Here is a 23,064-nt window from a genome sequence, read left to right on the forward strand (position 1 = left end):
CAAATTAGCAAGAAAACAATCCCATCCAAAAGTGGGCTAAGGACATGAATAGACAATTCTCAAATGAAGATATACAAATAGCCAACAAACACACAAAAAAAATGATCAGCACTACAAAGTGATCAGGTAAATGCAAATCAAAACCACAATGTGATACCACCTTACTCCTGCAAGAATGGCCATAATCAAAAAATCAAAAAAAATAGACTTTGGTGTGGATGTAGTGAACAGGGAACACTTTTATACTGATGGTTGCAATGTAAACTAGTACAACCACTATGGAAAACAGTATTGAGATTTCATTTAAAACTTAAAGTAGAACTACCATTTGATTCAGCGATCCCACTACTGGTTATCTACCCACAGGAAAAGAAGTCATTATATGAAAAAGATACTTGCACATGCATGTTTATAGCAGCAAAATTCACAATTGTAAAAATGTGGAACCAACCCAAATGCCCATCAATCCATGAGTGGATAAAGAAACTGTGGTATATATCTACAGTGGAATACTCAGCAATAAAAAGGAATGAATGAATGGCATTCACAGACACCTCGATGAGACTACAGACTATTATTCTTAGCGAAGTAACTCAGGAATGGAAAACAAAACATCTTATGTTCTCACTCATATGTGGGACCTAAGCTACGATAAAACAAAGGCATAAGAATGACACAAAGAATGTTGAAGACTCGGGGGAATGGGTGGAAGGAGATGAGGGATAAAAGACTACAAATTGGGTGCAGTGTATACTGCTGGGACGATGGGTGCACCAAATCTCACAAATCACTGCTAAATAATTTACTCACGTGACCAAACACTTCCTGATCCCCAATAACCTATAGAAATTAATAATAATAAAAAAAAAAAAACTACGTGGCAAAACAAATGGGCCAATACAATACATAAAATAGTGTAATATGTATACACACAAACACAATCAAAATTAAACATAAATCAATTGATACTACAATTAAATACAAGGTTTACTAGACTTAATTTTTAAAAACCAGACATGTTTAGGGTCTATATTTCACTCTTGATTTTAGACTTTGTCAAAGACTCTATAAACTGAGTCTTAGTTATACCTATAGGTAGTTTTAAATTGTCAACAAGAATAGCAAGTTTACTGAGTCCTTACTGTGTGCCAGAAGATATTCAAAGTGTTTTTTGGTTCACTTAGTATTTGCAACAACACTTTTAGGTATGTACTATTATGGTATTCATTTTGCTAAGCACAAAGAGTTTAAATAACTTGCCGAAGATCAGTGGCAGAGCAAAAACGTATATTCAAACACTCTGAGTCTAGAGATCATGCTAATAATCACCATGCTAGGCTTCTCAATATCTATAGTGAAGAATAAATACTATAATTCTGGCTGGGTGTAGCGGCTCACGCCTGTAATCCCAGCATTTTGGCAAGCTGAGGCAGGTGGATCACAAGGTCAGGAGTTTGAGATCAGCCTGACCAACATGGTGAAACCCCATCTCTACTAAAAATACAAAAATTAGCCAGGCATGGTGGTGCGTGCCTCTAATCCCAACTACTCAGGAGGCTGAGGAAGGAGAATCGCTTGAACCCAGGAGGCAGAGGTTGCAGTAAGCCGAGATCGCACCATTGCGCTCCAGCCTGGGCAACAGAGCAACACTCCATCTCAAAAAAGAAAAAAAAAAACTATAATTATTTTTATCTAAATGTCAGGTTACTAAGAATAATGAACTGTTAGTACATTTTAAACAAAATATAGCAGAAATGTTCTAAAAACTATTAACATTCATAATAGATTTAAAATATACTTAGCACTTAAAATAGTTAAGATTATAAATTTAACATTACGTGTTTTTTACTACAATTAAAAATATATAACGGGTGTGGTGGCTCACCCCTGTAACCCCAATGCTTTTGGAAGCAGAGGCCGCGGGATCAATTGTATCCAGGAGTTCAAGATCATCCTGGGCAATAAAGTGAGACCTCATCTCTATGAAAAATGTTTTAAAAATAGCCAAGTGTAATGGCCCATGCCTGTGGTCCCAGCTACACAGAAGGCTGAAGCAGGGGGATCACTTGAACCCAGGAGGACAAGGGTGCAGTAAGCCATAACTGCACCATTGCACTCCAGCCTCGGCAACATAGTGAGACCCTATTTCAAATACATACATACATACATACACACACACGAAATATATACACACATATATTTATGTATACCTATATCAGACTAAATGAACAACAGAAACAGAACAATAGACTAAAGAGAACAGAAATTAAAGACAAATATCAAAGGTTGATGACAGAAACTCAAACTGAAAGTCTAGAAATCTCACAACTTAAAAAATTAATTTAGAATACATGTAGGTATGTTAAACTTGTTCATTATTAAATGAACTGGTAAGTTTAATGAAAAATAAATTAAATTGACAGAAACTAGAGAGCTGTTTTGAGGAGGCCATCAGATGCACTACTAGGAGCTGTGGGAGCAAAATACAATAAAAGAAAAATGTCTATAAGTTAATTATATGTGAATAGGAAGTACTGTGATGGGTCTGAAATTTTGCCCTACTTCATGTTACTGAGGTGACCTGCCACAGTTTTACAGAAAAATGCAAAACTCCTGAGTCAGAGACAAAGGACTTTATTCCTCATGGCATAAAAAACAGCATGAGAACAGCACACTTGCATCAGTCCTCCTTGCCCTAAAGTCCTACTGGGGACAAGGCAGATGGGGCAAAATAAATACCAGCACACAAAATGGGAGAAAAACTATGAGCTCTGGGAACCTCAATCTTTTATAATGAGCAGTAAGCACACCCTTTGCTGAGGAGGGAGACATTGTATCTCCGAAGGCTGTTTGCTGTACAATCATCCTTAAAAAGGAGGTGCAAGCAAAGGTGTGTAGAAACACAAAACACACGGAGAATTGTCTCTTAATGATTAAAAAAAAGAATAAAAATAGATGTTTACACAGAAAATAAATTTATTTGAGCACAGTTACATAGAAAACCCTCAGAAAAATAAGTTTTAATAAACATTAAAAACCTGAAAAAATTAATATCTAAATTATAAGAATTAATCCCACAAATATAAATTGTATGTATAATAAAACAAATAACAATTCATGTATCAGCAATTAAGGGCAACAGATTTCAAAGTAGTTATATAACAATTCTTACCTTTAAATGGTTACACATATTTTTTCTGATTTTTGTTTTTCATTGTTCCCTTAAAATCACACTATACATCTTAAAACTGCACTACATAAAATTCAGTTATAACTTTCACTGAATTGAAATATGAATGTCTACAGTTTTCACCTATTGGTCTTGACAGAATTCCATATGTAGTGCCATTCCAAGATGGTTGAATAGGAACATCTCTGGTCTGCAGCTCCCAGCGTGACTGACGCAAAAGGTGGGTGATTTCTGCATTTCCAACTGAGGTACCTGGTTCATCTCATAGGGACTTGTTGGACAGTGGGTGCAGCCCATGGAGGGCAAGCTGAAGCAGGGAGGGGCATCACCTCAACCAGCAAGTGCAATAGGTTGAGGGATTTCCCTTTCCTAGCCAAGGGAAGCCATGACAGATTGTACCTGGAAAATTGGTTCACTCCAGCCCAAATACTGCACTTTTCCCATAGTCTTAGCAACAGGCAGGCCAGAAGATTTTCTCCCATGCCTGGCTCAGTGGGTCCCATGCCCACAGAGCTTTGCTCACTGCTAGCGCAGAAATCTGAGATCAACCTGCCAGGCTGCAGCCAGGCAGGGGGAGGGATGTCCACCATTACTGAGGCTTGAGTAGGTAAACAAAGCAGCCGGGAAGCTCAAACTGGGCAGAGCCCACCGGAGCTCAGCCAGGCCTACTGCCTCTATAGACTCCACCTCGGTGGGCAGAGAATAGTGGAACAAAAGGCGGCAGACAGGTTCTACAGACTTAAACGTCCCTGTCTAACAACTCTGAAGAGGGCAGTGGTTCTCCCAGCACAGCATTTTAGCTCTGAGAATGGACAGACTGCCTCCACAAGTGGGACTCTGACCGCTGCGTAGCCTAACTGGGAGACACTTCCCAGTAGGGGCTGACAGACACATCATACAGGCAGGTGCCCCTCTGGGATGAAGCTTCCATAAAAAAGATCAGGCAGCAATATTTGCTGTTCTACAATATTTGCTTTTCTGCAGCCTTCGCTGGTGATACCCAGGAAAACAGTGTCTGGAGTGGACCTCCAGCGAACGCCAACAGACCTGCAGCTGAGGGACCTGACTATTAAAAGGAAAACTAACAAAAAGGAATAGCATCAACATCAACAAAAAGGGCATCCACACCAAAACCCCATCTGTAGGTCACCATCCAAGACCAAAGGTAGATAAAACCACAAAGATGGGGAGAAACCAGAGCAAAAAGCTGAAAATTCTAAAAAGCAGAGTGCCTCTTCTCCAAAGCATTGCAGCTCCCTGCCAGCAACAAAACAAAGCTGAGTGACTGACTTTCACGAGTTAACAAAAGTAGGCTTCAGAAGCTTGGTAATAAGAAACTTCTCCAAGTTAAAGGAGCACATTAGAACCCATTGCAAGGAAGCTAGCTAAAAACCTTGAAAAAAGGTTAGACGAATGGCTAACTAGAATAACCAGGATAGAAAAGACCTTAAATGACCTGACAGAGCTGAAAACCATGGCATGAGAATTTCATGATGCATGCACAAGCTTCAATAGCTGACTCAATCAAGTGGAAGAAAGGGAATCAGTGATTGAAGATCAAATTAATGAAATAAAGTGAAAAGACAATTTTAGAGAAAAAAGAAACAAACAAAACCTCTAAGAAATATGAGACTATGTGAAAAGAACAATTCTACATTTGATTGGTGTACCAGAATGTGATGAGGAGAATGGAACAAGTTGGAAAACACTCTTCAGGATATTATCCAGGAGAACTTCCCGAACCTAGCAAGGGAAGCAAACATTCAAATTCCCACAAAGGGAAGCCCATTAGACTAACAGCGGATCTCTCCACTGGCAGAAATCCTACAGGTCAGAAGAGAGTGGGGGTCAATATTCAACATTCTTAAAAAGAATTTTCAACCCAGAATTTCATATCCAGCCAAACTAAGCTTCATAAGTGAAGGAGAAATAAAATCCTTTACAGACAAGCAAATGCTGAGAGATTTTGTTACCACCAAGCCTGCCTTACAAGAGCTCCTAGACAAAGCACTAAACATGGAAATGAACAACTGGTACCAGCCACTGCAATAACATGCCAAATTGTAAAGACCATCAATGCTATGAAGAAACTGCATCAACTAATGGGCCAAATAACCAGCTAACATCATAATGACAGGATCAAATTCACACATAACAACATTGATCTTAAATGTAAATGGGCTAAATGCCCCAATTAAAAGACACAGATCGGCAAATTGGATAAAGAGTAAGATGTACCAGTGTGCTGTATTCAGGAGACCTGTCTCACATGCAGAGACACACATAGGCTCAAAATAAAGGGATGGAGGAAGAGCTACCAAGCAAATGGAAAGCAAAAAAGAAGCAGGGGTTGTGATCCTAGTCTCTGATAAAACAGACTTTAAACCAACAAAGATCAAAAGAGACAAAGAAGGCCATTACATAATGGTAAAGGGATCAATTCAACAAGAAGAGCTAACTATCCTAAATATATATGCACCCAATACAGGAGCATCCCGATTCATAAAGCAAGTCCTTAGATACCTACATTAGACTCCCACACAATAATAATGGGAAACTTTAACACCCCATTGTCAACATTAGACAGATCAACGAGACAGAAAGTTAACAAGGATATCTAGGACTTGAACTCAGCTCTGCAGCAAGCAGACCTAATAGACATCTACAGAACTCTCCACCCCAAATCAACACAATATACATTCTTCTCAGCACCACATAGCACTTATTCCAAAATTGACCACATAGATGGAAGTAAAACACTCCTCAGCAAATGCAAAAATAACAGAAACTCTAACAAACTGTCTCTCAGACCACAGTGCAATCAAATTAGAACTCAGGATTAAGAAACTCACTCAAAACCGTGCAACTACACAGAAACTGAACAACCTGCTCCGGAATGACTACTGAGTAAACAACAAAATGAAGGCAGAAATAAAGATGTTCCTTGAAAACAATGAGAACAAAGATACAACATACCAGAATCTCTGGGACACATTTAAAGCAGTGTGTAGAGGGAAATGTATAGCACTAAATACCCACAAGAGAAAGCAGGAAAAATCTAAAATTGACACCCTAACATCACAATTAAAAGAACTAGAGAAGCAAGAGTAAATACATTCAAAAGCTAACAGAAGGCAATAAATAACTAATATCAGAGCAGAACTGAAGGAGACAGAGACATAAAAAAAACTTCAAAAAATCAATGAATCCAGGAGCTGGTTTTTTGAAACGATCAACAAAATTGATAGACCACTAGCAAGACTAATAAAGAAGAAAAGAGAGAAGACTCAAATAGATGCAATAAAAAATAATAAAGGGGATATCACCACTGATCCCACAGAAAATACAAACTACCATCCGAGAATACTATATTCACCTCTATGCAAATAAACTAGAAAACCTAGAAGAAATGGACAAATTCCTGGACACATACACCCTCCCAAGACTAAACCAGGAAGAAGTTGAATCCCTGAATAGACCAATAACAGGCTCTGAAATTGAGGCAATAATTAATAGCCTACCAATCAAAGAAAGTCCAGGACCAGACAGATCCACAGTTGAATTCTACCAGAGGTACAAAGAGGAGTTGGTACCATTCCTTCGGAAACTATTCCAATCAATAGAAAAGGAGGATTTCCTCCCTAACTCATTTTATGAGACCAGCATCATCCTGATACCAAAGCCCGGCAGAGACACAACAAAAAAAGAGAATTTTAGACCAATATCCCTGATGAACATTGACGCAAATATCCTCAATAAAATACTGGTAAACTGAATCCAGCAGCAAATCAAAAAGCTTATCCACCAAGATCAAGTTGACTTCATCCCTGAGATGGAAGGCTGGTTCAACATATGCAAATCAATAAACATAATCCATCATATAAACAGAACCAAAGACAAGAACCACATGATTATCTTAATAGATGCAGAAAAGGCCTTCAACAAAATTCAGCAGCCCTTCATGCTAAAAACTCTCAATAAACTAGGTATTGATGGAATGTACCTCAAAATAATAAAAGCTATTTATGACAAATCCACAGTCAGTATCATACTGAATGGGCAAAAACAGGAAGTATTCCCTTTGAAAACTTGCACTAGACAGGGATGCCCACTCTCACCACTCCTGTTCAACGTAGTGTTGGAAATTCTGGCCAGGGCAACCAGGCAGGAGAAAGAAATAAAGGGCATTCAATTAGGAAAAGAGGAAGTCAAATTGTCTCTGTTTGCAGATAACATGATTGTATATTTGGAAAACCCCATTATCTCAGCCCAAAATCTCCTTAAGCTGATAAGAAACTTCAGCAAAGTCTCAGGATACAAAATCAACGTGCAAAAATCACAAGCATCTTATACACCAATAACAGACAAACAGACAGCCAAATCATGAGTGAACTCCATTCACAATTGCTACAAAGAGAATAAAATACCTAGGAATCCAACCTACAAGGGATGTGAAGGACCTCTTCAAGGAGAACTACAAACCATTGCTTAACAAAATAAAAGAGTACACAAACAAATGGAAGAACATTCTATGCTCATGGATAGGAAGGATCGATATTATGAAAATGGCCATATTGCCCAAGGTAATATATAGATTCAATGCCATCCCCATCAAGCTACCAATGACTTTCTTCACAGAATCGGAAAAAACTACTTTAACATTCATATGGAACCAAAAAAATGCCTGCATTGCCAAGACTAAGCAAAAAGAACAAAGCTGGAGACATCATGCTACCTGACTTCAAACTATACTAGAAGGCTACGGTAACCAAAACAGCAAATATAGTACTGGTACCAAAACAGAGATATAGACCAATGGAATAGAACAGAGGCCTCAGAAATAACACCATACATCTACAGTAATCTGATCTTTGACAAACCTGACAAAAACAAGCAATGGGGAAAGAATTCCCTATTTAATAAATGGTGCTGGTACAACTGGCTAGCCATATGTAGAACGATGACATTTCATCCCTTCCTTACAGCTTATACGAAAATTAATTCAAGATGGATTAATGACTTAAAAGTTAGAACTAAAACCACTAAATCCCTAGAAGAAAACCTATAGGCAATATGATTCAGGACACAGGCATGGGCAAGGACTTCATGACTAAAACACCAACAGCAATGGCAACAAAAGCCCAAATAGACAAATGGGATCTAATTAAACTAAACAGCTTCTGCACAGGAAAAGAAACTATTATTAGAGTGAACAGGCAACCTACACAATGGGAGAAAATTTTTGCAATCTACCCATCTGACAAAGGGCTAATATCCAGAATCTACAAAGAACTTAAACAAATTTACAAGAAAAAAACAACACCATCAAAAAGTAGACAAAGGATATCCTCAAAAGAAGACATTTATGCAGCCAACAGGCACAAAAAAATGGTCATCATCACTGATCATTAGAGAAATACAAATCACAACCACAATGAGAAACTATCTCATGCCAGTTAGAATGGTGATCATTAAAAAGTCAGAAAACAACAGATGCTGGAGAGGATGTGGAGAAATAGGAAAGCTTTTACACTGTTGGTGGGAGTGTAAATTAGTTAATCATTGTGGAAGACAGTGTGGTGATTCCTCAAGGAACTAGAACTAGAAATACCATTTGACCTAGCCATCCCATTACTGGGTACATACCCAAGGGATTATAAGTCATAGTACTATACAGACACACATGCACACATATGTTTATTGTAGCACTATTCACAGTAGCAAAGACTTGGAACCAATTCAAATGTTCATCAATGATAGACTGGATTAAGAAAATGTGGCACATATACACCATGGAATACTATGCAATCATAAAAAAGGATGAGTTCATGTCCTTTGCAGGGACATGAAGCTGGAAACGATCATTCCCAGCAAACTAACACAAGAACAGAAAACCAAACACCACGTGTTCTCACTCATAGGTAGAAATTGAACAATGAGAACACTTGGACACAGGGTGGGGAACATCACACACTGAGGACTGTCATGGGGTGGTTGGTGGGGGGAGTGATAGCATTAGGAGAAATACCTAATGTAAATGACGAGTTGATGGGTGTAGCAAACTAACATGGCACATGTATACCTATGTAACAAACCTGCACATTATGTGCATGCACTCTAGAACTTAAAGTATAATGAAAGATAAATAAAATAAAATAAAATCATAATAAAAAAAGAATTCCATGTGTCACACAGAACTTTCTCCAAATTAGAAAGCTTTCCATTTTAAAATCAATTGTCTAGTTTATTCTCCCTAAGTCTTCACTTCCCTGTATTAAGCATCTTCATTTTTTTCAAATGTTCTTTGGGTTACATGGTTTAAACTTACGTGCCTTCACCATTCTGATCACCTTCCCATTAGCACATCCCAAGAGCATATGTTTTCAAACACTATATTTTTCATCTCTAGAAATTCAATTTGTGTTTTTTATTTCTGCCATTTCTCTATTACTTAATATGTTCAATATTTCTTCTACATTCCTTAACATATGGAATATGGTTATAATAACTATTTTACATCCTTTTCTATTAATTATAACATGCAATTTCAAGAGAACCCTAAGAGCTTGATAGTCAACATAAAGAATATTATTTTGGTATGAATGTATTACCTGATAATCAGCAGGCCCAGGGGTAGCAGAAGCTTCTTTCTGAACCAAGAAGAAAGTCCGAGGAGCAGAAGAACCAAATGCACTTTTCTTCTGTTTCTTTGAGCAGATATTTCTAACACTGGCAATTATAGTATTGTTCAAGATATTATAAAATCCAGGACCTAAAATTATTAAAAGTATCATATATAAGAATAAGCATGCTTTTATATGCATCTTTTGAACTGAGTAATTTTTAATTAAGGGTTTTTTATTTAGAAAAAACCCTCACGTATTTCTGGCATAAATGCAAAATGGCATAGTCACATTTTAAAATTTAGTCAAATTTTTATACAGTTAACATATACTTGCAGATATGGTTTGGCTGTGTCCCCACCCAAACCCAGCTTGAATTGTTTGTAGTTCCCACAATTCCCATGTGTCATGGGAGGAACCTAGTGGGAGGTAATTGAATCAAGGGGGTGGATCTTTTCCATGCTGTTCTTGTGATAGTGAATAAATATCATGAGATCTGATGGTTTTAAAAATAGGAGTTTCCCTGTACGACCTCTCTTCTCTTGTCTGCTGTCATGTGAGACATGCCTTTCACCTTCTGCCATGATTGTGAGGCCTTCCCAACCATGTGGAACCATAGTCCATTAAACCTCTTTCTTTTGTAAATTGCCCAGTTTGGGGTATGTCTTTATTAGCAGAATGAAAACAGACTAATACAATAAATTGGTACCAGTAGAGTTGGACACTGCTGTAGATACCCGAAAATGTTGAAGCAACTTTGGAACTGGGTAACAGGCAGGGGTTGGAATGGTTTAGAGGGCTCAGAAGAAGACAGAAAAATGTGGGAAAGTTTGGAACTTCTTAGAGACTTCTTGAATGGCTTTGACTAAAATGCTGATAGCAATATGCACAATGAAGTCCAGGCTGAGGTGGCCGCAGATGGACAGATGGAGATGAGGCACTTGTTGGGAACTGGAGCAAAGGTGACTTTTGTTATGTTTTGACAAACAGACTGGTGGCATTTTGCCCCTGTCTTAGAGATTTGTGGAACTTTGAACTTGAGAGACATGATTTAGGCTATCTGGCAGAAGAAATTTCTAAGGAGCAAAGCATTCAAGATGTGACTTGGGTGCTGTTAAAGGCATTCAGTTTTATAAGGAAAGCAGAGCACAAAAGTTCACAAAATTTGCAGCCTGATAGAAAAATGTGATAGAAAAAGAAAAACCCATTTTCTTAGGAGAAATTCAAGCTGGCTGCAGAAATTTGCATATGTAATGAGAAGCTGAAAGTTAATCCCCAAGACAATGGGGAAAATGTCTCCAGGGCATGTCAGAGGTCTTCATGGCAGCCCCTCCCATCACAGGCCCAGAGGCCTAGGAGAAAAAAAGTGATTTTGTAGACTGGGTCCAGGGTCCTGGTGCTATAGGCATCCTAAGGACTTGGTGCCCTGCATCCCAGCCACTCCAGCCATTGCTAAAATGAGCCAACATAGAACTCAGGTTGTGGCTTCAGAGGGTGCAAGCCCCAAGCCTTGGCAGCTATGTATGGAAATTCCTGTATGTCCAAGCAGAAGTTTGCTGCAGGGGTGGGGGCCCTTATGGAGAACCTCTGCTAGGGCAGTGCAGAAGGAAAATGTGGGGTCAGAGTCACCATACAGAGTCCCTCTTGAGGCACCACCTAATGGAGCTGTGAGAAGAGGGCCACTGTATTCCAGACCCCAGAATTGTAGATTTACCGACAGCTTGCACCATGTGCCTGGAAAAGCTACAGACAAAACACCAGCCCATGAAAACAGCCAGGAGGGAGGCTGTATCCTACAAAGCCTCAGGGCTGGAGATGCCCAAGACTGTAGGAACCTACCTCTTGCATCAGCATGACCTGGATGTGAGACATGGAGTCAAAGGAGATTATTTTGGAGCTTTAGGATTTGACTGCCCCGCTGGATTTCAGACTTGCATGGGGCCTGTAGCTCCTTTGTTTCTGTCAATTTCTCCCACTTGGAATGGGTGTGTTTACCCAAGGCCTGTACCCCCATTGTATCTAGGAAGTAACTAACTTGCTTTTGATTTTACTAGCTCATAGTTGGAAGGGACTTGCCTTGTCTCAGATGATACTTTGGACTGTGGACTTCTGAATTAATGCTGAATGAGTTAAGACTTTTGTGGACTGTTGGGAAGGCATGGTTTGTTTAGAAATATGAGGACATGAGATTTGGGAGGGGCCTAGGGTGGAATGATATGGTTTGGCTCTGTCCCCACCCAAATTTCATCTTGAATTGTAGCTCCCACAATTCTTATGTGTCTTGAGAGGAACCGGGTGGGAGGTAATTGAATCATAGGGGTGGGTCTTTCCTGTGTTGTTCTCATGATAGTGAATAAGCCTCACAAGATCTGATGGTTTTAAAAACAGGCATTTCCCTGCACAAGCTCCTTTCTCTTGTCTGCTGCCATGTGAGACATGCCTTTCACCTTCCGCCATGATTGTGAGACATCCCCAGCTACATGGAACTATAAGTCCATTAAAACTCTTTCTTTTGTAAATTGCCCGGTCTTGGGTATGTCTTTATCAGCAGCATGACCACAGGCTAATATACTTGCCATATGACCAGAAATTCTATTTCTAGGTATTTTCCCAAAAGAAATGAAAGGAATCCAAGTGTCCATCAGCTGATGAATAAGTAAACAAAATGTGCTACACCCAAACCATGGAATACTACTCAGCGATAAAAAAGAAAGATAAACACAACAATATAAATGAATCTCTAAAATATCATAAGTTAAAAAAGGCAGACTCAAAAGCTTGAATAATATATAATTCCATTTTTATGTAAATTTAGAAAAGATAAAATCATAGCAGTAGAAACAGTTCCTAGGGCCACAGTGGGAATAGAGATTAACTGCAAAGGAACATGAAGAAACGTTTTAGGAATGATTAAAGTGCTCCAAAACATTACTGTAATTGTGATTGCCTGACTACATACATCTACCAAAACTCATCAAATTGTACATTTAAATGAATAATTTTTATTATGTATTTGGTATACCTCAATAGAGCAGATATAAATAAATAAATCTCAACACTAAGTTTTCAAAGAATAATATAGCAGCATTAAAATAAATTTCACAAAAAAATTAATATATCATATCACTTGACCTCCCTATCACAAAAGTTATTTTAATTTTTGCCTTTTACTTTTCTATGCATATTCATAACCTGGAATATTTTCCACAGTGGTAGTCTGAGTGAATTTAGGTTCATATATTTTTCATTCAAAATAATACAACTTTCTATGCTGTTGAAAAGTTTGTATCAAGACAGTCAAATACTTAAAACAAATACTTGAGTATGTTGTTTAAAAAATCAATTCTAGTGAGCAGCAATATCTATCAGATGCAATATAATATGCTTAAAGAACACTTAACTTGGTTGTACTCATGTTATCTGCATTCTGATAAATTAGTCCTGCCACTAAATAGATATGAAACTTCACTTAGATCTCATTTGTTTTTCTGGGCTTCAAGTTCCTCATCTAAAAATAATAGGAATTGATTAGATCAGTATCTGTCTAAGAACAATCTACAAGATAAGGGGTTTACAACTAAATGTAAATTGACTATTTCACTAAGCATTTTGTAACTAGTCTTTCCGAATGAAGAGAGTGCTGTGTTGATTTATGTTCTGGTAGGACCTCTTCTCATCACAGGCAGGAAACAGTTGACAAAAGAGTGTCATTGGTTAGTACTGGCTTAGATGTCACTTCGGTTCATTACAGATCTAAAAGTGATTAAATCTTTCTGCATAGAAATATCCTTCATACTTCTGAGACATATAAGATTTCTCTCTAACTGTAAACAAACTCTTTCCAATTTTTCAAATATTCCAGTTCTATTCTATTCCCTAAAAATATCTATGAAAATTCTGTTGTGCCAACTCTCAAAAAACCTAAGCACTAATACATGTTATTCCTGCCGCCTTTCAACATTCTTCCAGTGGTAATGTTTAGGAAAATGATAAACAGAAAGTATAATGAAAACTATTTGAGCCACCACTTAAGATATACAAATAACAAGTAACTATGTCAAATCTATCTCCCTTCTGGCTCAAGAGCATAACATAGCACTTTGCAGGAGAGCTTAAGTACTTAATATAGCATCCTCAGGGCTAGGGACCTCAGACATACACATCTCAGGTACTACCTCATTAAGCTTCTGACTTGGAAAGCCATTCTGATCATATGGTTCATTCACATTAGAACTTTCTTATATTTATCTTAGAGTTATTAAGTGTAGAAATGCCCAGGAACCCCAGATGAGATCTGCTATGGGGGAGTTAAAAGGTTTAGGGGTGCCTTATAACAGAAAACATTCTGGAGCTCCACATTAGGTGGTCAAATCTGCTCTATGACTGCTTTACAAGTCCAATTCATTACTGTACTCTAATAATTACATGAAAAGAAATCATATTTCCATGACGACCATTCTTACTAATCCTTAAAACATATAAGATTCTAGATTACATTTTAGAGTTCATTCTTAATTTAACTTGCCCTTTATAAATAAACTAACTTTGAAGAATGTATAATATTTTATTTGTAATATACTAGACCATCAAACTGACAGTAAGACCCAATCTTAGAGTAACTGGGCGACGCAATAAGTTAATATTTAGAAATAATTTGGATTTCAGATTCATGATATATAAATAAGTAACTCAAAATCAAAGCTGTTGGAACTTTAAACTATTTTGAGCCTTAAAGGATTGTGTTTATGCAACCTGAATCACATGACAGACAGCTGTAACTTTTGTTCCTCTGATTATAGATTCACCTTTTCTTTATCCACATTTTTTTCTAAAATACTGTAAAATACTAAAAAGTGCCAGAGAAGACCCCTTGCCTCTCCACTATTGATCTTCATTATAGCTTAACTTTCCTTTTACTTCTCTGACACAAAGATCTCATGACTATCGCATTGTCTAGGATGGAATATTAAATCCACTCTTTTAAATTGGAAAAGGAAAACTGCTATAGCTAAACTGCTATAACTAATCAAATTGCTATAACTCATAAACCAGCTTTTTAAAAAATGTTATAATCCTATTAAATTTCTTTATTATCTGACTATAAGAATATAAGAGCAAGACCTTTTCACCTTTGGAGCACTGACCCCATTCCTTTGGAGTCTGTGTTACTTGAATAGCTCTTCTAACCTTTGCACTTGAATAAACTCTCTTAAACTGGATTCTGACCCTTTTGATTATTTCAACTTTACAATGATAAACACTACTGAGCTAACCTCAAATGGCACTCTTAAAGTAGTTGTACTTCAACATAGAGGCTCAGGGTTCCAAGACCAACTGTTTCAAGAGGCCCAGGTCAATCTGTAAAGCAAATGGTTTTATCTGAGAAGTGCTAGAGTATCACTTCCACTCCATGCATTGGTCAAGAAAGCACCAGGGCTAGTCAAAACTGAAGGGGATAAGAGAGACTCAATCTCTCCGTGGAATGAGTAGCAAACAATTATACCAAGTGTATTATTATAACCGAACTCTAAAATTTGTGGCAGTGACTTTGGAATCAGGCAATCGATCAGAAAGTAGAGCAACCTGATGAGTTAGAATAAAGGCCTTGAGGAGACTGTTGGTGATGACTTGAAAGACAGTGAGGAAAATGTTATTAGAGGATGGGGAAATGCTAACTGGTATTATGCAATGGCAGAAATTTTAGTAACACTAATGCTTGAGGTAATGAAGAAAATACCTAATGAACTGCTGGATTCTAACTAAGGAAAAGGCTGAATGTCAAAGTGCCAATAGTTCCTTTTATCCATGTGTGAGAAGGTATAGATAGAAGGGAAAGAGTTTACAGTGTTCAGTTTTCTAGAACTACCATTTGATCCAGCAATTCCATTACTAGGTATATACCCAAAGGAATACAAACTGTTCTGTTACAAAGACACATGCACGTGTATGTTCATTGAGACACTATTCACAACAGCAAAGACATGGAATCAACCTAAATGCATGTCAATGGTAGACTGGATAAAGAAAATGTGGTACATATACACCATGAAATACTATGCCGCAATAAAAAAGAATGAGATCATGTCCTTTGCAGAAACATGGATGGAGCTACAGGCCATTATCCTTAGCAAACTAACACAGAAACATAAAACCAAATACCGCATGTTTGCACTTATAAGTGGGAGCAAAATAATGAGAACACATGGACACATAGAGAGGAATCACAGACAATGGGGCCTAGCAATGGTGGAAGGTGGGAGGAGGGAGAGAATCAGGAAAAATAACTAATGGGTACTAGGATTAATATCTGGTGATGAAATAGTCTGTACAAGAAACCCCCATGACACAAATTTACCTATATGACAATCCCACACATGTGCCCCTGAACCTAAAATAAAAGTTAAAAATAAATAAATAAAAAGTAATAAACTGTTAACTTTTCAAGGAGAATGTGTAAGAAATAGAAAGGAACTAGAATTTCCTAGATTTGAAAATAAACTCTTTTTCATCCCCAGTCTATCCAGACAACAAAAATCTCTCAAAGAAAGAAGTGGCTTAAAGGCAAAGACATAAAGCAGGATTTGGCTGTAAGATCTTTTGTTTAATTTTTAGAAATAGTTATGGTAATCCCTCATAGAACCTCTCGAAAAGGGGCCTTAAGAATCTTAAGGTCTTGTATCCTAGACGCTTTTCACTTAGACAATGATGCCCTAACAGCCTAAGGGTGTTAAAAACAATAGTCTCAAAGGTGATACAAAAGAGACAAAATAGACAAAGGTGATACAAAACATGTAACAGTCTCACAGGTGATTTTAAAAAGTTTTCTAAGAAAATGTAAGTGTGGCTTTTACCTAGTGGATTTGATTATAAATTAATACAATCAGAAATTCAAAGGTTTTATAAGAATAAAAGAGACAATAAGAGTAAAAATGAAAAGAAGCTGATAGAAGCAGGCTGAGAAAGCTACAGCTGCAAACACAGTCTATTTCATAGAGAAAAATGATGACTCAGAGAAGAACCAAGAGCATAAAAGGCAGAATAAAGAACCACAGAAAATCATTCCCCCCAGAGAGTCTTACTGGATCCTCATCAAGGAAATGCTAATATGTACCCAGCTGAATTTCAGAATTGCTATGGTACTGTGACTGTTGTGGGCCTCCAGTTTTCCCTTTTCCTGAATAGGAGTGTCTGATCGGATCATCCTATATCTCTCCCACCACCTTATGGTGAATGAAACAACCCTCTCTTTGGTTCACAGTTCTGCTTATAGAGAAGGAGCTGTACCTTAAGAACCACACACAAGGATCCTCATCTGTACCTACACCTAACTTAGATGACAAGATCCGGGGCTGGGAGTTGTGGCTTATGCTTGTAATGCCAATACTTTGAGAGCTGAGGTGGAAAGATCATTTGAGGTTAGGAGTTAAAGAACAGCCTGGGCAACAAAAGGAGGCCTCATTTCCACACTTTTTTTTTTTTTTTTTTTGAGACGGAGTCTTGCTCTGTCGCCAGGCTGTAGGGCAGTGGCACGATCTCGGCTCACTGCAAGCTCCGCCTCCCGGGTTCAAGCGATTCCCCTGCCTCAGCCTCCCCAATAGCTGGGACTACAGATGTGCGCCACCACGCCCAGCTAATATTTGTATTTTAGTATAGATAGGGTTTCACCATGTTGGCCAGAATGGTCGCGATCTCCTGACCTCGTGATCCACCTGCCTAAGCCTCCCCAAATTATGGGATTAAAGGTGTGAGCCACCGTGTCCGGCCAATTTTTTTTTTTAAATAGCCAAGCATTGTAGCAGGAGCCTGTAGTTCCATCTACTCAGAGGGCTGAAGCAGGAGGATCCTTTGAGCCAGGAGCTGGAGGCTGCAGTGAATTATGTTCTCACCACTGCACTCCAGCCTGGATGACAGAGAGAGAGAGAGAGATCATGTCTCAAAACATTTTTTAAAAAATTATCCTGGACTGTGAAATTATGACATAATTACATGAAACTTTTGGGTCCTTGAGAAGGAGTAGGTGCATGTAGGAACAATGTAAATATTTTTGTGGCCAAGGAATTGGTCATATAGATTAAAACTGGCCATCAATTCTTTGCTACTCTTCTCACTGAAAGATAAAGTTTCATGTCCTTCCAATCAATATGTGCTACTCTGAGTGACTTAATTAACTAACAGAATGCAGAAGACATGATATCCTGAGAGTTCTGCGGCTGGGTCATAAAAAATCTCGCAGCATCTGGTCAGGTCTCATGGAACCCTAGGCCGCCACATTAAATGTCAGGCTGCCCTGAGGCAGCCATGCTGGAGCTAAGTACATACTTTGAATAATGGACCCATCTGAGCCTTGCCTTCTAGCCATCCCACAAAATAATGAGATATAAGAGAAAAACCTGTTGTTTTAAGCCACTAAGATTGTTGTACAGCAATAGATACCCAGAACTGTATGTCAGCAATTTTATAATTTATTTTGATTCTATATTCTTAGCTCTGAACACTAGAATATCCACTGAGAATACCAGAACATGTGATTGTAAACCTCTGAAATAAAAAGTTTAACAAAACTGAACATCATAAATTATATTACTAATAGTGACCACATAGTTGATATATTATGTTGTTCATCTGCCAAGAAAAAGTCAGAAAATTTACCAAATAAAGAAAAACAATAGAAAATTATAATTAAGAAGTGCAGAATGTTAAATTGAAATCTTACTAAAACTGTGTATTATTTTTATTTATCTGTGTTTAATGTATAGTGAATGCTTTAAAAAATGTTGACTTAAAATGACACCAACCATAGGACAAAAAAGAAAACATACTCTCTGGTGTATCCATCTTGTTAAGAACATTAAGTTACTTTATAAAGCCAAAGAGTAGACATACAGAGATAAATTGCTAACCTGGCATTTCCTCTGTCCTGATGTCCTGTGTGAATCGAACAGCACTTTGACCAAATGGAATATTTTTCAGTCCTGATGTTTTCTTCAAGGACTTGAGAGCAGTTCGAGACTCATTATATGTGCCTGGAGCCGGGGTGATTGATTTCACAGGTAAAAATCTCTAGTGAAGAACAGGAAAATGTGCCATTAAGAAACTATAGTACATTTTGATACTTCATGAGTTAAAAGCTGCCTTTTGAGTAATATAACATCTGTACTTAATTTATTTCTTAATGGAGTGAAGAAAATGTAGATGAATTAAGATCTTGTACCCATCAAAACATAAAATATATAGCTTTTAGTAAAATCACCTAAATACTAATATAGTAATGTATTACGTGCCTTACTAAGGCAGACAGACTTTTAGAAGGAAATAATCTCAACATGAGATTCTAGATGATAGTGTAGGGATAATTATCATACTCAAAATATTCTGCCAGTTAATATAAATAAAAAACTATATGATCTAACCCTTTATTTTATGTGATCAAATTATATTTATTGAAAAAGTTCCTCAACATGTATATTCAATTAACTCAACAATATCATTAGATATCTCAAAAAAAAAATCTTAGATTCAGTGGTTTATCAATTCAGTTGAACTTATAAACTTATTAACATATATATAAAAAATGTTATATATATATAACTATGAACTCATGAGATACAGCGTTGTATAATCTTTTTTTTTTTTTTTTTTTTTGAGATGGAGTCTCATTCTGTCACTCAGTCTGGAGTGCAGTGGCGCGATCTCGGGTCACTGCAAGCTCCACCTCCCAGGTTCACGCCATTCTCCTGCCTCAGCCTCCCATGTAGCTGGGACTACAGGTGCCCGCCACCATGCCCGGCTATTTTTTGTGTCTTTGGTAGAGCGGGGGTTTCACTGTGTTAGCCAGGATGGTCTCAATCTCCTGACCTCGTGATCCGCCTATCTCAGCCTCCCAAAGTGCTGGAATTACAGGTGTGAGCTAGCATTGTATAATCTTTTTAACTTTTTATTTGAAAATAATTTCAAATTTACAGAAAAGATGAATGAATAAAAGTAATACAGAAAATATGTGTATAACCTTTACCCAGATTCATCCATTATCATGTTACCTCATTTGCCTTTTTTTCTTTGCCAGCTCTATCTCTGTTTTGTCTGTTTGTCCTTCTCTTCCAGTCTCTGTCTCTCTTACTCTATACACACACACACACACACACATACACACACACACACACATATTTTGAAAGTTACATATGTCATGGTTCTTCACCCATAAATACTTCAGTATATATTTAGAAAAAAAATGTGGATATTTTCTTACATATCCACAGTACAGTTATCAACTTCAGTAAATGTATCAATGATCTAATGCTTTCATGTAATCTAGGATTCATATTCCAAATTTGTCAGCTGATCTAATAAGGCCTCTATTGCATTCTTCCCCTTCAGTACATAATCTAGATTAGAGTCATATTGCTTTAGTCATCATGTCTCTTTTATCTCCTTTAATGTAGGAACATTTCTACAGCCTTCCTTTGTGTTTTGTGATTTTAACATTTTGGGAGAATCACCCTTTTGTATAATAGAATCTTACTTACTTGAGGTTTACCTGATATTGCCTCATAATTATATCCAGGTTATACATTTCTGGACAGACTACTTGGTAGGTGATGCATGGCTTTCCCAGGATATCATATCTGGAGATATGATGTCTGCTGGCCTTCACTGGTAATTTTAATTTTGATCAAATTTAACACTGTCTCTATATTTATAGTAAGTACTTAACATTCTACTGAAAGCAAGTGCTCTCCCTTCTCCTTCAATTATTTACTTCATTATCTAGCTATCTACTTACCTATCTATAGTCGACCCTTGAACAACATGGGTTTGAACAATGTGGTTCCACTTATATACAAATTTTCTTCACTTTCTGCCACCCCTAAGATAGCAAGACCAACCATTCCTCTTCTCCTTCCTCCTAGTCTATTGAATGTAATGACAAGAGCTTTATAGTAATTTACTTCCATTTTATAAATAGTAAATACATTTTCTCTTCCTTGTGATTTTTAATAACATTTTCTTTTTTCTAGCTTACTTTATTGTAAGTATACAGTACATAACACATATAACATACAAAATATATGTGACTTGACTATGTTATTGGTAAGGCTTCTGGTCAACAATGGCCTCTTTGTAGCTAAGTTTGGGAGGAGTCAAAAATCATATGCAGATTTTCAAATGCATGGAGGGTTGGCATCCCTAATCTGTGCATTGTTCAGAGGACAACTGTACTTAGTTGTCTATTTATTATCCATATTGACTCATGAATGCCAACATTAATGATTCATAATTTATTATTGAACCAATGGGGGGCACTTCATGTTGTTTCCTATGTCACTGTGATATGCTCTCATCATTATTTTGTTTAGAACTTACTTTCTGACATAAAGTGTTACACTTTCCTCTTCCACCTACCCCGGAATCAGTTATTTTTCTGAGGAATCCTTTTTCTTTCAGTAGGAACAGAATTAGAGACCAAGATCTGGGCACAAGATGTGTCCTTTGCTACTGGGGTATCTTTGCTTCTTGGTTCATTTAGCAGACAGAGCTAGAACATACACACATTCACAGAGAATGAGAGAGAGAAACACACACATACATATATACACTCATACATAGACACATGAACATACATACATTTACATGTGACATATATATGCATATATTCATACATATAAATATATATTAAAAATCATGAGTTCACATAAAAACCTTCAAATCCATCCCACAAGGTCCTCTTTCACCTCCTCCATCCATTATTGTATGCACCTTCCTTAACAATGAAAACCATACCTCAGAATATCAACTTTTTTGCCCAAACTTGTGATATATCTAAGATAGTTTTATGATTGCTTTATCCATACCATCTCAATAAATCAACCTACTAAAAATAATTAAGAATTTGTTTCCAATTCTTTTTTTTCTTTTTTCTGAGACAGAGTCTCATTCCTTCACACAGGCGGGATCTCTAGACTCACTGGAACCTCTGCTTCCTGGGTTCAGAAGATTCTCATGCCTCATCCTCCTGAGTAACTGGAATTACAAGTGCATGCCACAATGCTTGGCTAATTTTTGTATTTTTAGTAGAGACTGGATTTTGCCACGTTGGCCAGGCTTGTCTCAAACTGCTGACCTCAAGTAACCCACCCGCCTCATTTGTTTCCATTTGCTTTCAGTTTAGTTATTAACTTTTCCCATTCTTACTGATTTATTTTTATTTTTGAATATATAAAACATTGAAATCTTTCCAAAAGATAAAATACGTATTTTTTTAAAGTGTAGTCAAAGAAATGTTACGCCCCCTGTTGGGGATGCTGCACCACTTGGGACAGAAAAGTCTCAATTTGCAACATTTGCTGATTTCCATGGTGTAAATACACCCACAGCAGTGGCTAATTTCACACTACCAACGTAATGTCAACCAGCTTGCAAAACTCCTGGAAACTTAACAGTTGGCTCTTGCAAGCCAGTACAAATAAACAGCAGCATACCAGTGCTTGCACTTTACCTCCTCACCATCCCTTGTAGATAACTAACATCATTGTTTTCTGGTTTATCTTCATCGTGTTTATATAGCCAAGTAGTTATGTGTATGTTTTCCTATTTTCCTATATTTCTTAGACAAAAATATAGTACAACATATATGTTCTTTTGAGTTGTGTAAAGTAGGTAAATATTAACACTACTAAAATAACAATTTATTACTGGAAGTACAAAAAAGGAGTCTCAAATTTATTTTCCTAAATACTATCTTATTATTTTAGATGCTAAGTGAAATTTTAAAATGATAATTTTCAACCGTGACTGCATATTAGAATTACTTGAGGAATTAAAACATATATATTGCTGTTTAGGCCCTATTCTGAACCACATGAATCAATCTCTGGAAGGAAGAACAAAGGGCATGTTGGCACTTGGGTATCAGAATGTATTTAAATCCTCAGATGTTTTTAATGTGCATCCCGAGTTAAGAGCCATTGCCATAAAGGAAATACTATGTATTTAAAATTAATAATTGAAGACATAAGGCAATTCGGTGCATTTAGATAAAATGCCTGACAACTCCTAAATCAATAACTAAAATAAGCATCTCAGAAATGTATCTGTCTTTATTTCTACAAACCAGAAATTCTGTGCTCTAAGTCTACTTTGTTAATTGTGTTATTTCTTTTTCTATCATAATCATATACATATATATATATATATTCACATTCAAATAAACATTAACACTACCCCTAGTAGGTTATCCTGTTTAGTTTTAATTCT

The 23,064-nt window shown here is 37.1% G+C and overlaps 1 protein-coding gene across 1 annotated transcript in view; it reads right to left on the reverse strand.

Moving 5' to 3' along the window:
• The window catches only part of STPG2 (sperm tail PG-rich repeat containing 2), a 280,442-nt gene that overhangs the window by 105,514 nt on the left and 151,864 nt on the right, over positions 1 to 23,064 (reverse strand). The window contains exons 8-9 of the mRNA XM_031664617.1: positions 18,714 to 18,873; positions 9,802 to 9,962 (exon numbers count right to left, since the gene is read on the reverse strand). Of these exons, the coding sequence (XP_031520477.1) occupies positions 9,802 to 9,962; positions 18,714 to 18,873 (321 nt within the window). The remainder of the gene's footprint in view (positions 1 to 9,801; positions 9,963 to 18,713; positions 18,874 to 23,064) is intronic.

The sequence above is a fragment of the Papio anubis genome, chromosome 3 (genome assembly GCF_008728515.1).
Source record: "Papio anubis isolate 15944 chromosome 3, Panubis1.0, whole genome shotgun sequence".
Classification (NCBI taxonomy): Eukaryota; Metazoa; Chordata; class Mammalia; order Primates; family Cercopithecidae; genus Papio; species Papio anubis.